Source organism: Schistocerca gregaria, chromosome 1 (genome assembly GCF_023897955.1).
Source record: "Schistocerca gregaria isolate iqSchGreg1 chromosome 1, iqSchGreg1.2, whole genome shotgun sequence".
NCBI classification, from domain to species: domain Eukaryota; kingdom Metazoa; phylum Arthropoda; class Insecta; order Orthoptera; family Acrididae; genus Schistocerca; species Schistocerca gregaria.
In genome coordinates this window covers 17,027,429-17,040,033 of record NC_064920.1, presented here as the reverse complement: position 1 = coordinate 17,040,033, position 12,605 = coordinate 17,027,429, and the positions used below count along the sequence as shown (strand labels likewise).

At 43.0% G+C, this 12,605-nt stretch overlaps 1 protein-coding gene across 2 annotated transcripts in view; it reads right to left on the bottom strand.

The window, feature by feature from the left end:
* The window catches only part of LOC126328052 (kanadaptin-like), a 224,401-nt gene that overhangs the window by 18,668 nt on the left and 193,128 nt on the right, over positions 1-12,605 (bottom strand). Inside the window, exons 8-9 of one of the 2 annotated variants that reach the window (XM_049995979.1) lie at positions 12,239-12,521; positions 12,013-12,134 (exon numbers count right to left, since the gene is read on the bottom strand). In XM_049995979.1, coding sequence (XP_049851936.1) covers positions 12,013-12,134; positions 12,239-12,521 — 405 coding nt within the window. The remainder of the gene's footprint in view (positions 1-12,012; positions 12,135-12,238; positions 12,522-12,605) is intronic. The other variant, XM_049995987.1, reaches the window with a different exon arrangement.

Genomic DNA, 12,605 nt, shown 5'->3' with positions numbered 1-12,605 from the left:
CTAGTAATTGGATGGTGTGACAATGTGGCCCTGGTCATGCATCACCGAAATATACTGTGTATCTTTGTACTTGTGCAACTTAGTCTGGAAGATTAACACTGCTGCTCCAACTTTAATCTGAGTCATAATTATTTCTGATTGTTTCAAGACATACTATAATTACAGTGCTTTGCCTTACTTAACTTAGTTAGTTATTAGTGATTCTTAATCCACCTGGGGCGCCAAGTAAAGTTGCGGTTCACGATTTGTACTGTCGTGGCAAATGTAAAACTTGTCCATTATATGTAGGGCTTGTGGTAGGACCGATATTTCACTGTATTATCTGAGGAAAGATTATAAGCGTTTTGCACGTCTCCCTGGACCTTATATATATTTATCGGAACTACTGACCGACACATTAAAGTATTGATATTTTCACTCTGTTTTTGGGCGAGATTTGAAAAGTTACCATTGTGCAGTAAACGCTACTTTCAGTCTCTTTCTCTGGACACGATCTACCATTAATGAGTGTATGGGATGCATGTTTAAGGAAATGTCCAATATGTTCAAATGTTTACTACAAATCTGGTTCACGCTTTAACAAAAGTGGATGTCAATGGCCCTCTGGGAGCCTTTCACACACGTGTCATAGCAGTTCCGTACATCCCTAGCTTGCTACGGCTGTCTCCTAAGGCACCAAATTTCTTCCTTCAAGCACCCTGAGCTGTCGATCCTACTGTGCAACCAGATACCTGCCTACTACGATTCTTGGCAACCAGTACAGGACAACAGCTCTGTTCCTACCTAGGTTTCTGTCAACGCAGCCTCACTCTCATTCTTCGCCTACTCCAAACGGCATTAACATCGGCCTCTGCTCCACGACCGTACCACGTATTGACATTTCCTCGTACTGAGACGCTTATTGTGAAGTTTACGTACACACCCGCACCGCAACATCTCGACACCTGCTACACAACCAGGTGTGCCACATCTTCCATCAGAGATGGTTAATTCCGTGCCTCACATAGAAAAGTATCAGTGTCCTGTTGACGATACTCGCAGAAGAGATTGTGACTCTGTTCGTTGTCTACAATTCCTACCACACCGCTTCTCTGTCTAGTGCCACCCCAGTTATTGGGAGCTCCAACGTTAGGCGGGTGATGGAGCCCCTTAGGGAAGTAGCGGAAAGGTTGGGGAAGAAGGCCAGTGTTCACTCTGTCTGCTTGCCGGGGGGTCTCATCTGAGATGTCGAGGAGGCCCTGCCGGCGGCGATAGAGAGCACTGGGTGCACCCAACTGCAAATTGTTGCTCATGTCGGCACCAATGACTCCTGCCGTCTGGGTTCAGAGGTCATCCTCAGTTCGTACAGGCAGTTGGCAGAGTTGGTGAAGGTGGAAAGCCTCACTAAGGGGGGAATCAGAGCTAGCTATTTGTAGTATCGTTCCCAGAACCGATCGCCGTCCTCTGATTTGGAGCCGAGTGGAAGGCTTAAACCAGAGGCTCAGACGATTCTGCGGACATCTGGGGTGCAAATTTCTTGACCTCCGCTATCGGGTGGAGAAATGTAGGGTCCCTCTGAATAGGTCAGGCGTGCATTAGACGCCTCAGTTCGTACAGGCAGTTGGCAGAGTTGGTGAAGGTGGAAAGCCTCACTAAGGGGGGAATCAGAGCTAGCTATTTGTAGTATCGTTCCCAGAACCGATCGCCGTCCTCTGATTTGGAGCCGAGTGGAAGGCTTAAACCAGAGGCTCAGACGATTCTGCGGACATCTGGGGTGCAAATTTCTTGACCTCCGCTATCGGGTGGAGAAATGTAGGGTCCCTCTGAATAGGTCAGGCGTGCATTAGACGCCGGAAGTGGCTAGCGGAGTATGTGTGGAGTGCACATGTGGGTTTTTTAAGTTAGAGAATTCCCTCCCTAGGCCCGACAAGATGCCTCCTGAGACGCAGCAAGATAGGAGTAGGCAAAATGCAACAGGGAATAACAATATTAATGTGCTAATAGTAAACTGCAGTAACGTCTATAGAAAGGTCCCAGAACTGCTCTCATTAATAAACGGTCGCAATGCCCATATACTACTAGGGACAGAAAGTTGGCTAAAACCAGACGTGAACAGTAATGAAATCCTAAACTCAGACTGGAATGTATACCGCAGAGACAGGCTGGACAGTGAAGGGGGAGGCGTGTTTATAGCGATAAGAATTGCAATAGTATAGAAGGAAATTGACGAAGATCCGAAATGTGAAATAATTTGGGTGAAGGTCACGGTTAAAGTAGGCTCAGACATGGTAATTGGATGTCTCTACAGGCCCCCTGGCTCAGCCGCTGTTGTGGCTGAGCACCTGAAGGATAATTTGGAAAGTATTTCGAGTAGATTTCCCCACCATGTTATAGTTCTGGGTGGAGATTTTAATTTGCTGAATATATACTGGGAGACTCAAACGTTCATAAGAGGTGGCAGGGACAAAGAATCCAGTGAAATTTTTTTAAGTGCTTTATCTGAAAACTACCTTGAGCAGTTAAACAGAGAACCGACTCGGGGCGATAACATATTAGACCTTCTGGTGACAAACAGACCTGAACTATTTGAAACAGTACACGCAGAACAGGGAATCAGCGATCAAAAAGCGGTTACTGCATCGATGATTTCAGCCGCAAATAGAAATATTAAAAAAGGTAGGAAGATTTTTCTGTTTAGCAAAAGTGACAAAAAGCAGATTACAGAGTACCTGATGGCTCAACACAAAGGTTTGTCTCAAGTACAGATAATGTTGAGGATCAGTGGACAAAGTTCAAAACCATCGTACAATATGCGTTAAATGAGTATGTGCCAAGTAAGATCGTAAGAGATGGAAAAGAGCCACCGCAGTACGACACCCAGTTAGAAAACTGCTGCGGAAGCAAAGGGAACTTCACAGCAAAGATAAACATAGCCAAAGCCTTGCAGACAAACAAAAATTACGTGAAGCGAAATGTAGTGTGAGGAGGGCTATGCGAGAGGCGTTCAATGAATTCGGAAGTAAAGTTCTATGTACTGACTTGGCAGAAAATCCTAAGAAATTTTGGTCTTATGTCAAAGCGGTAGGTGGATCAAAACAAAATGTCCAGGCACTCTGTGACCAAAATGGTACTGAAACAGAGGATGACAGACTAAAGGCCGAAATACTAAATGTCTTTTTCCAAATCTGTTTCACAGAGGAAGACTGCACTGTAGTGCTTTCTCTAGACTGTCGCACAGATGACAAAATGGTAGATATCAAAATAGACGACACTGGGATAGAGAAAAAATTGAAATCGCTCAAAAGAGGAAAGGCCGCTGGAACTGATGGGATACCAGTTCGATTTTACACAGAGTATGCGAAGGAACTTGCCCCCCTTCTTGCAGCGGGGTATCGTAGGTCTCTAGAAGAGCATAGTGTTCCAAAGGATTGGAAAAGGGCACAGGTCATCCCCGTTTTCAAGAAGGGACGTCGAATAGATCTATATCTCTAACGTTGAACAGTTGTAGAATCTTGGAACACGTATTATGTTCGAGTATAATGACTTTTCTGGAGACTAGAAATCTACTCTGTAGGAATCAGCATGGCTTTCGAAAAAGACGATCGTTTGAAACCCAGCTCGCGCTATTTGTCCACGAGACTCAGAGGGCCATAGACATGGGTTCACAGGTAGATGCCGTGTTTCTTGACTTCCGCAAGGTTTTTAATACAGTTTCCCACAGTCGTTTAATGAACAAAGTAAGAGCATATGGACTATCAGACCAATTGTGTGATTGGATTGAAGAGTTCCTAGATAAAAGAACGCAGCATGTCATTCTCACTGGAGAGAAGTCTTCCGAAGTAAGAGTTATTTCAGGTGTGCCGCAAGTTCACTGAGGCTTTTTGCAGATAATGCTGTGGTGTATCGAGAGGTTGTAACAATGGAAAATTGTACTGAAATGCAGGAGGATCTGCAGTGAACTGACGCGTGCTGCAGGGAATGGCAATTCAATCTCAATGTAGACAAGTGTAATGTGCTGCGAATACATATAAAGATATATCCCTTATCATTTAGCTACAAAATAGCAGTTAATTCCATAAATTATCTGGGAGTACACATTAGAAGTGATTTAAAATGGAATGATCAAATAAAGTTGATCGTCAGTAAACCAGATGCCAGACTGAGATTCATTGGAAGAATCCGAAGGAAATGCAATCCGAAAACAAAGGAAGTAGGTTACAGTACGCTTGTTCACCCACTGCTTGAATACTGCTCAGCAGTGTGGGATCCGTACCAGATAGGGTTGATAGAAGAGAGAGAGAAGATCCAACGGAAAGCAGCGCGCTTCGTTACAGGATCATTTAGTAATCGCGAAAGCATTATAGAGATGATAGATAAACTCCAGTGGAAGACTCTGCAGAAGAGATGCTCAGTAGCTCGGTACGGGCTTTTGTTAAAGTTTCGAGAAAATACCTTCACCGAAGAGTCAAGTAGTATTTTGCTCCCTCCTACGTATATCTCGCAAAGAGACCATGAGAATAAAATCAGAGAGCTTAGAACCCACACAGAAGCATACCGACAATCCTTCTTTCCACGAACAATACGGGACTGGAATAGAAGGGAGAACCGATAGAGGTACTCAGGGTACCCTCTGCCACACACCATCAGGTGGCTTGTGGAGTATGGATATCAATGTAGATGTAGCGTGTGTGTGTGTGTGACAGAGAGAGAGGGAGAGGGGGAGGGGGAGGGGGAGGGGCAGGGAGAGGGGCAGGGAGAGGGAGAGGGAGAGGGAGGGGGACGGGGAGGGGGAGGGGGGCGGGGAGGGGAGAGGGACAGGGGGGACGGGGAGGGGGACGGGCACGGGGAGTGGGAGTGGGAGTGGGAGTGGGAGTGGGAGTGGGAGTGGGAGTGGGAGTGGGAGTGGGAGTGGGGGGGAGTCGGAGAGAGTGGGAGGGAGTGGGAGAGCGTGGGAGAGGGTTGGAGGGTTGGTTGGTTGGTGGGTTGGAGGGTGGGAGTGGGAGTGGGAGGGTGGGAGGGTGGGAGGGTGGGAGGGTTGGAGGGTGGGAGGGTGGGAGTGTGGGAGTATGGGAGGATGGGAGGGTGGGAGGATGGGAGGGTGGGAGGGAGGGAGGGAGGGAGGGAGGGAGAGCTGGAGGGAGGAAGGGAGGGAGGGGAGGACAAATGTGTGGCGGGGAGCGGAGCCGAGTGGCGGGGAGGGGAGCCGAGTGGTGGGGAGGGGATTGAGTGGCCGGGAGGGGAAACGAGTGGTGTGGAGGGGAGACGAGTGGTAGGGAGGGGAGGGGTGGGCAGTGTAGACGTGTGGTGGGGGAGGGGAGACGCGTGGCGGGTGAGGGGAGACGAGTGGCGGGGGAGGGGAAAGGGTTGGCGGGGAGGTGAAAGGATTCGCGGGGAGGGGAAGTTGTGGTGGGGAGGGTAAACAAGTGGTGGCAAGAAGAGGAGAGGGGAGGGAGAGTGATGGAGGGAGGGTGAGGTTTGGAGGAGGGAGAGGAATGGATGGAGGGAGAGGATGAAGAAGGATTGAGGGAGAGGGTGAAAGGGAGGGGAGGGGGAGGGAAGGGGGAGGGGGAGGAAGGGAGGGACAGGGGGATAGGGAGGGAAGGGTAGAGTGGTGAGATGAGAGGGCATAAGAGGGGACGAGAAAGAGAGGGGAGTCGGGAGTAGACGAGAGAGGAAAGGAGTGGTTGGGAGTGGAGGGAGGGGTGGGGGAGATGAGGGGAGGGAGGAGTGCGGGGAGGGGGAGCCAGTAGAGGAGGGGGATAGGGAGGAGGAGGGGTGAGTAGGGAGTGTGGGAGAAGGGATTGAGAGAGTGGGAGGGAGATAGGGAGGCAGAGTGAGATGGAGAGAGGGGTGAGGGGGAAGGGGAGGAGGGAGTAGGGGAAGAGGGGTGAGGGGGCAGGTGTTGGGGGCAGCAGTAGAGGAGGGGAAATGAGCAGTAGGGAGAGGAGGCTGGAGTGGGTTGAGCACGGGTGGGAGGGAAGAGGGAGGGAGAAGGAGAGGGAGAGAGAGAGGGGGGGGGGGTCCTCACATGGTTGGAGGTGGAGGAGACGCAGAAGATCTGGACAGGGAAGGCAGAGTGGACAGAAGAAGGAAGGGAAGAAGGGATGTAATGGGTAACAGAGGTTTATGCCAGGAGGACTGTGAGAGTGCAGCTACTGGAGAGACCATTCAAACTCCCATTTCAGGGAGAGTAATGCTGGAAGTTGAAGTCATTTATGTTGGAGGTTACAGCATGTTCAGCAACTGGATGGTAAAAAGTTTGTGGTTTGACACAATTTGGAGGATGCCAGTCTTGCGAGTAGATACTTGGTTACTTGTTGTGCACACTTTCACTCATAACCCCACCTTTTATAGTGCAGGGAATGACCATGGCTGGACTGCATTAGGAGGGAATGGATGGTTGTATGGGACAGGTCTTGCAACTGGTTCGACTGAAGGAAATGACCCATGTAGTACAGGACTGAGAGCAGGATTGGAAGCAAGTCTGAAACAGGGATAGACAAGGATATTCTGTGCGTTTGATGGACAACAGAACATTAAATTAGGTGATGTGAGTAATATCTGTTGAAATAATAATAATAATAAACCCCGTGGAGGCCCAGGAAAAGAATAGGCCCCCGGTATGTTCTGCCAGTCGTAAAAGGCGACGAAAAGAACAAACCACTAATAGGGCTAACCCCCCTTTTAGTGTGAGTAGTTGGTTCAAGACAGAACTAATGAAGCCTCGGACAAGCACGGTCATGTCTGGACGCTTGAACCCTATGCCCATCCACAATGGTAACGACACTGCTAGCAACACTGAAAATGATTTAAATCCAAATAGAGGTGTTTTGCAGGATATGCTTCCTGCATCCACTCTAGAAGGAAAACAAAGACAGAGGATGAGATGGTCAGATGAAGTTAACCGACACCTCATGTTCTGTTATTACCAAGCAACAAACTTAAGAACCAACACAGCTGGTTACAGATCACAAGTATACACAACATTTATTATCAGATACCCAGAATTAAAATTTTTAACAGAACAACGACTAGCTGATTAGATCCGTGTAATAATAAAAAATAACAGGATACCCCAGCCGTAATTAGAAAACATCAAACAACAAGTACAAAAATACTGGAACAAAATAATGTGCAATCAGAAGAAGAAGAAAATACAGTAATGGGCTCAAACATCTCAGAGCAAACAAACAAAGAACAACATGCATCAATTAAACAATAAGAGGAAAACAAAATCTTAAGACTGCCACCAGAAAAAGCACAAATAGAACACGAAGTGACACACATGTTAGTTATAGAAGAAAAATTTCAGCTGACATATATAGAATACAAAGACAAAAATACAGACATTAGACCATTCTTGAATAGACCACCAAATAACCCACAAGTCGAAACAACAATAACAACTATCAACACAATCATACACAACAAAATAAATTAAAATACAACTATGGAAGAGTTACAACTACTGGTTTATATAGGAGCACTCACTACACTAAATATCCACACTAGACAGAGATCAGAACAAACCAACACACAGAAGAAACCCACAAAACCAGCATGGCAACGCAGGCTACAGATCAGAATAGAATAACTGAGAAAAGACATTGGACAGCTAACACAATTTATAAGAAATGAAATATCAGACAAAAAACGAAAAAGGTTAGGTAAAATCTCACAACAAGAAGTGATAGAGCAATTAGATGAAAAGAAGCAGAAATTACAAGCATTGGCCAAATGACTTAGAAGACACAATAAAAGTGAAAATAGAAGGAAACAAAATCAAACATTCAGTACAAACCAAAAGAAGTTTTACCAGACAATAGTTAACACACACATTAAAATAGATAATCCACCAAACATAGCAGACATGGAACACTTGTCGAGCAACATACGGTCAAACCCGGTACAATAATAACAGGCATGCACGGTGGATACAAGCAGAAACAGACACATATAAGACGATACCACAAATGCCTGAAGTGATAATTTTGCAACATGAAGTCACCCGAGCAATTAATTCTACGCACAATTGGAAAGCCCTTGGAAAAGATACAATAGCAAATTTCTGGCTAAAGAAGTTCACCTTAACACATTCACATCTAACTAAATTATTTAACAGTTACACTGCAGACCCATACACATTCCCTAATACACTTACACATGGAATAACCTATCTGAAACCTAAAGATCAAGCAGACACAGCAAACCCAGCCAAATATCACCACATAACATGCCTACCAACAATATACAAAATATTAACTTCAGTCATTACACAGAAATTAATGACACATACAACACAGAACAAAATTATAAATGAAGAACAAAAAGGCTGTTGCAAAGGAGCACGAGGATGTAAAGAGCAACTGATAATAGATGCAGAGGTGACATATCAAGCTAAAACCAAACAAAGGTCACTACACTACGCATACATTGATTACCAAAAAGCTTTTGATAGTGTACCCCACTTATGGTTACTACAAATATCGGAAATATATAAAGTAGATCTTAAAATGATACAGTTCCTAAACATAGTAATGAAAAATTGGAAAACCACACTTAATATCCAAACAAATTCAAATAATATCACATCACAGCCAATACAGATTAAGTGTGGAATATACCAAGGAGACTCAGTAAGTCCTTTCTGGTTCTGCCTTGCTCTGAACCCACTATCCAACATGCTAAATAATACAAATTATGGATATAATATTACTGGGACATACCAACACAAAATCACACATTTGCTATACACGGATGATCTAAAACTACTGGCAACAACAAATCAACAACTCAACCAATTACTAAAGATAACAGAAGTATTCAGCAATGATATAAATATGGCTTTTGGAACAGACAAATGTAAGAAAAATAGCATAGTCAAGGAAAAACACACTAAACAAGAAGATTACATATTGGATAACCACAGCGACTGCATAGAAACGATGCAAAAAACAGATGCCTATAAATACCTAGGATGTTGTTGTTGTGGTCTTCAGTCCTGAGACTGGTTTGATGCAGCTCTTTATGCTACTCTATCCTGTGCAAAGTTCTTCATCTCCCAGTACATACTGCAGCCTACATCCTTCAGAATCTGCTTAGTGTATTCATCTCTTGGTCTCCCTCTATGATTTTTACCCTCCACGCTGCCCTCCAATACTAAATTGGTGAACCCTTGATGCCTCAGAACATGTCCTACCAACCGATCCCTTCTTCTAGTCAAGTTGTGCCACAATCTCCTCTTCTCCTCAATCCTATTCAGTACCTCCTCATTAGTTATGTGATCTACCCATCTGATCTTTAGCTTTCTTCTGTAGCACCACATTTCGAAAGTTTCTATTCTCTTCTTGTCCAAACTAGTTATCGACCACGTTTCACTTCCATACATGGCTACACTCCATACAAATACTTTCAGAAATGACTTCGTGACACTTAAATCTATACTCGATGTTAACAAATTTCTCTTCTTCAGAACACTTTCCTTGCCATTGCCAATCTACATTTTATATCCTCTCTACTTTGACCATCAACAGTTATTTTGCTCCCCAAGTAGCAAAACTCATTTCGTAATCTAATTCCCTCAGCATCACCTGACTTAATTCGACTGCATTCCATTAGCCTCATTTTGCTTTTGTTGATGTTCATCTTATATTCACCTTTCGAGACACTGTCCATTCCGTTCAACTGCTCTTCCAAGTCCTTTGCTGTCTCTGATAGAATTACAATGTCATCGGGGAACCTCAAAGTTTTTATTTCTTCTCCATGGATTTTAATACCTACTCCAAATTTGTCGTTTGTTTCTTTTACTGCTTGCTCAATATACAGATTTAATGGCATCGGGGAGAGGCTACAAACCTGCCTCACTCCCTTCCCAACCACCGCTTCCCTTTCATGTCCCTCGACTCTAATAACTGCCATCTGGTTTCTGTACAAATTGTAAACAGCCTTTCGCTCCCTTTATTTTACTCCTGCCACCTTCAGAATTTGAAAGAAAGTATTCCAGTCAACACTGTCAAAAGCTTTCTCTAAGTATACAAATGCTAGAAATGTAGGTTTGCCTTTGTTAATCTAGCTTCTAAAAAAAGTCATAGGGTCAGTATTGCCTCACGTGTTCTCATATTTCTACGGAATCCAAACTGATCTTTCCCAAGGTTGGCTTCTACCAGTTTTTCCATTGGTCTGCAAAGAATTCGCGTTAGTATTTTGCAGCTGTGACTTATTAAACTGATAATTCGGTGATTTTCACATCTGTCAACGCCTGCTTTCTTTGGGATTGGAATTGTTATATTATATTATATTATACTATTATTATATTATATCTAGGATACAGACAAAAAATAGGAATAGATAATACAAATATTAAAGAAGAACTAAAAGAAAAATATAGACAAAGACTAACAAAAATACTGAAAACAGAACTGACAGCAAGAAACAAGACAAAAGCTATACTTACTTATGCTATACCAATATTGACCTACTCATTTGGAGTAGTGAAATGGAGTAACATAGACCTAGAAGCACTCAATGCACTTACACGATCACAATGCCCCAAATATAGAATACATCACATACATTCAGCAACAGAAAAATTCCCATTAAGCAGAAAGGGAGGAGGAAGGGGATTTATCGACATAAGAAACCTACATTATGGACAGATAGACAATTTAAGAAAATTCTTTCTAGAACGAGCAGTAACTAGCAAAATACACAAAGCAATCACTCATATAAATACATCAGCTACACCACTGCAATTTCATAACCACTTCTACAACCCTTTAGATCACATAACATCAACAGATAGGAAGAAAGTAAATTGGAAAAAGAAAACACTACATGACAAGCACCCGTATCATTTAACACAGCCACACATCGATCAAGATGCATCCAACACATGGCTAAGAAAAGGCAATATATACAATGAGACGGAAGGATTCATGATTGCAATACAGGATCAAACAGTAAACACCAGATATTACAGCAAGCATGTTATTAAAGATCCCAATACCACAACAGATAAATGCAGACTTTGCAAACAACAAATAGAAACAATAGATCACATCACAAGTGGATGTACAATACTAGCGATTACAGAATACCCCAGAAGACGACAATGTAGCAAAAATAATACATCAACAGCTTGCCTTACAACATAAACTTATAAAACAACACGTTCCCACATACAAGTATGCACCACAAAATGTACTGGAGAATGATGAATACAAATTATACTGGAACAGAACCATTATAACAGATAAAACACCACCACATAACAAACCTGACGTGATACCAATAAAAAGAATAAATTAACACAACTGTTCGAAATATCCATACCCAATACAACAAATATACAGAAGAAAACAGAAGAAAAAATTGAAAAATACGTCCAACTGGCTGAGGAAGTCAAGGGCATGTGGCATCAGGATGACATTATACCAATTATACTATCAACTACAGGAGTCATACCACACAGTATCCACCAGTAGATCAACGCAATACAGCTACATCTAAACATATATATACAACTACGGAAATCCGTAATTATTGATACCTGTTCAATTACCCGAAAGTTCCTAAATCCAATGTAACATATACCGTATAGTTAAAAGGAAGTCATGCTTGATCAAAGTCCGCATCACTTTCAATTTCTAACCAGACATAACGTCTGAGAAAGGAAAGAAATAATAATAATCTGCTGCATCAAAAGTATAAAATGGAGGAAAGCAACAAAGTTATATATGAGGCAATATGCTGTGAGAGAGGCGCACTAGGCCAGAAGAGTCAGCAAGAGGAAGACCTCAGTCCGGGCTTGGGCTTCCTCAAATACGCTCTGCAGCCAGTACAATGTAAATGACTGTTATTAGTTAGCTCTGAGAAAGGATATCACCTGAAACCACAGGAGCATTTTCAGTCTCTTTTATGTTCTCATTGGCCACTCAATTTCCCTTTATTTTATTTATTAGCTTTTGTCCGAAGACCGTACTTTTGTGCTACGTTTCTGCTGAATAACTCAAAAATATAAGAATTTGTATTTACCTTCACATTCTTAGGCTCTTTCTGCCTCGATCTCTTCTTATTTTTATTTACAACTACTTCTTTTCCCTCATTTAAGTTCACACTGGGTGGCAACGAGGGACCAATTATCTTTGGACGAACAACTGAAAAATAATCAAGTATTTCAGTCACTATAAAGATTCTATTTCTTCTTACAGTCTTTCATTTTACAACTTTACACTATACTACAGGAAATGAACTACATTACCATTACCAATAACACTGTTGTCATCTAGAGTACATGGTTTCTTTTCTGTGTGAAGCTGTTCTCTTTTCTCCCCACGACTATTTAATGACACAGCCTCCTGTTCAGATTGTTTTACTGTTCTTTGGTCATGATTTCCACCTGTATCTTGATTTCTCTTTCGATTATTTTGTTCTTCTTTGTCTGCTTCTTTCTGTTCTTGCTCTTCCTCTTCATCCTCTTCCTCTTCCTGTTCTTCTACACCTTCCAACTTTGAATCAACATCTGGTATTATTTTATGGGACATCTAGAAGTTAAAATAGCATTGTTCAGCCTACTTCATCACACATGAATGAATGGTTTTCAACACTGTGTTTATCAAAAATATGGT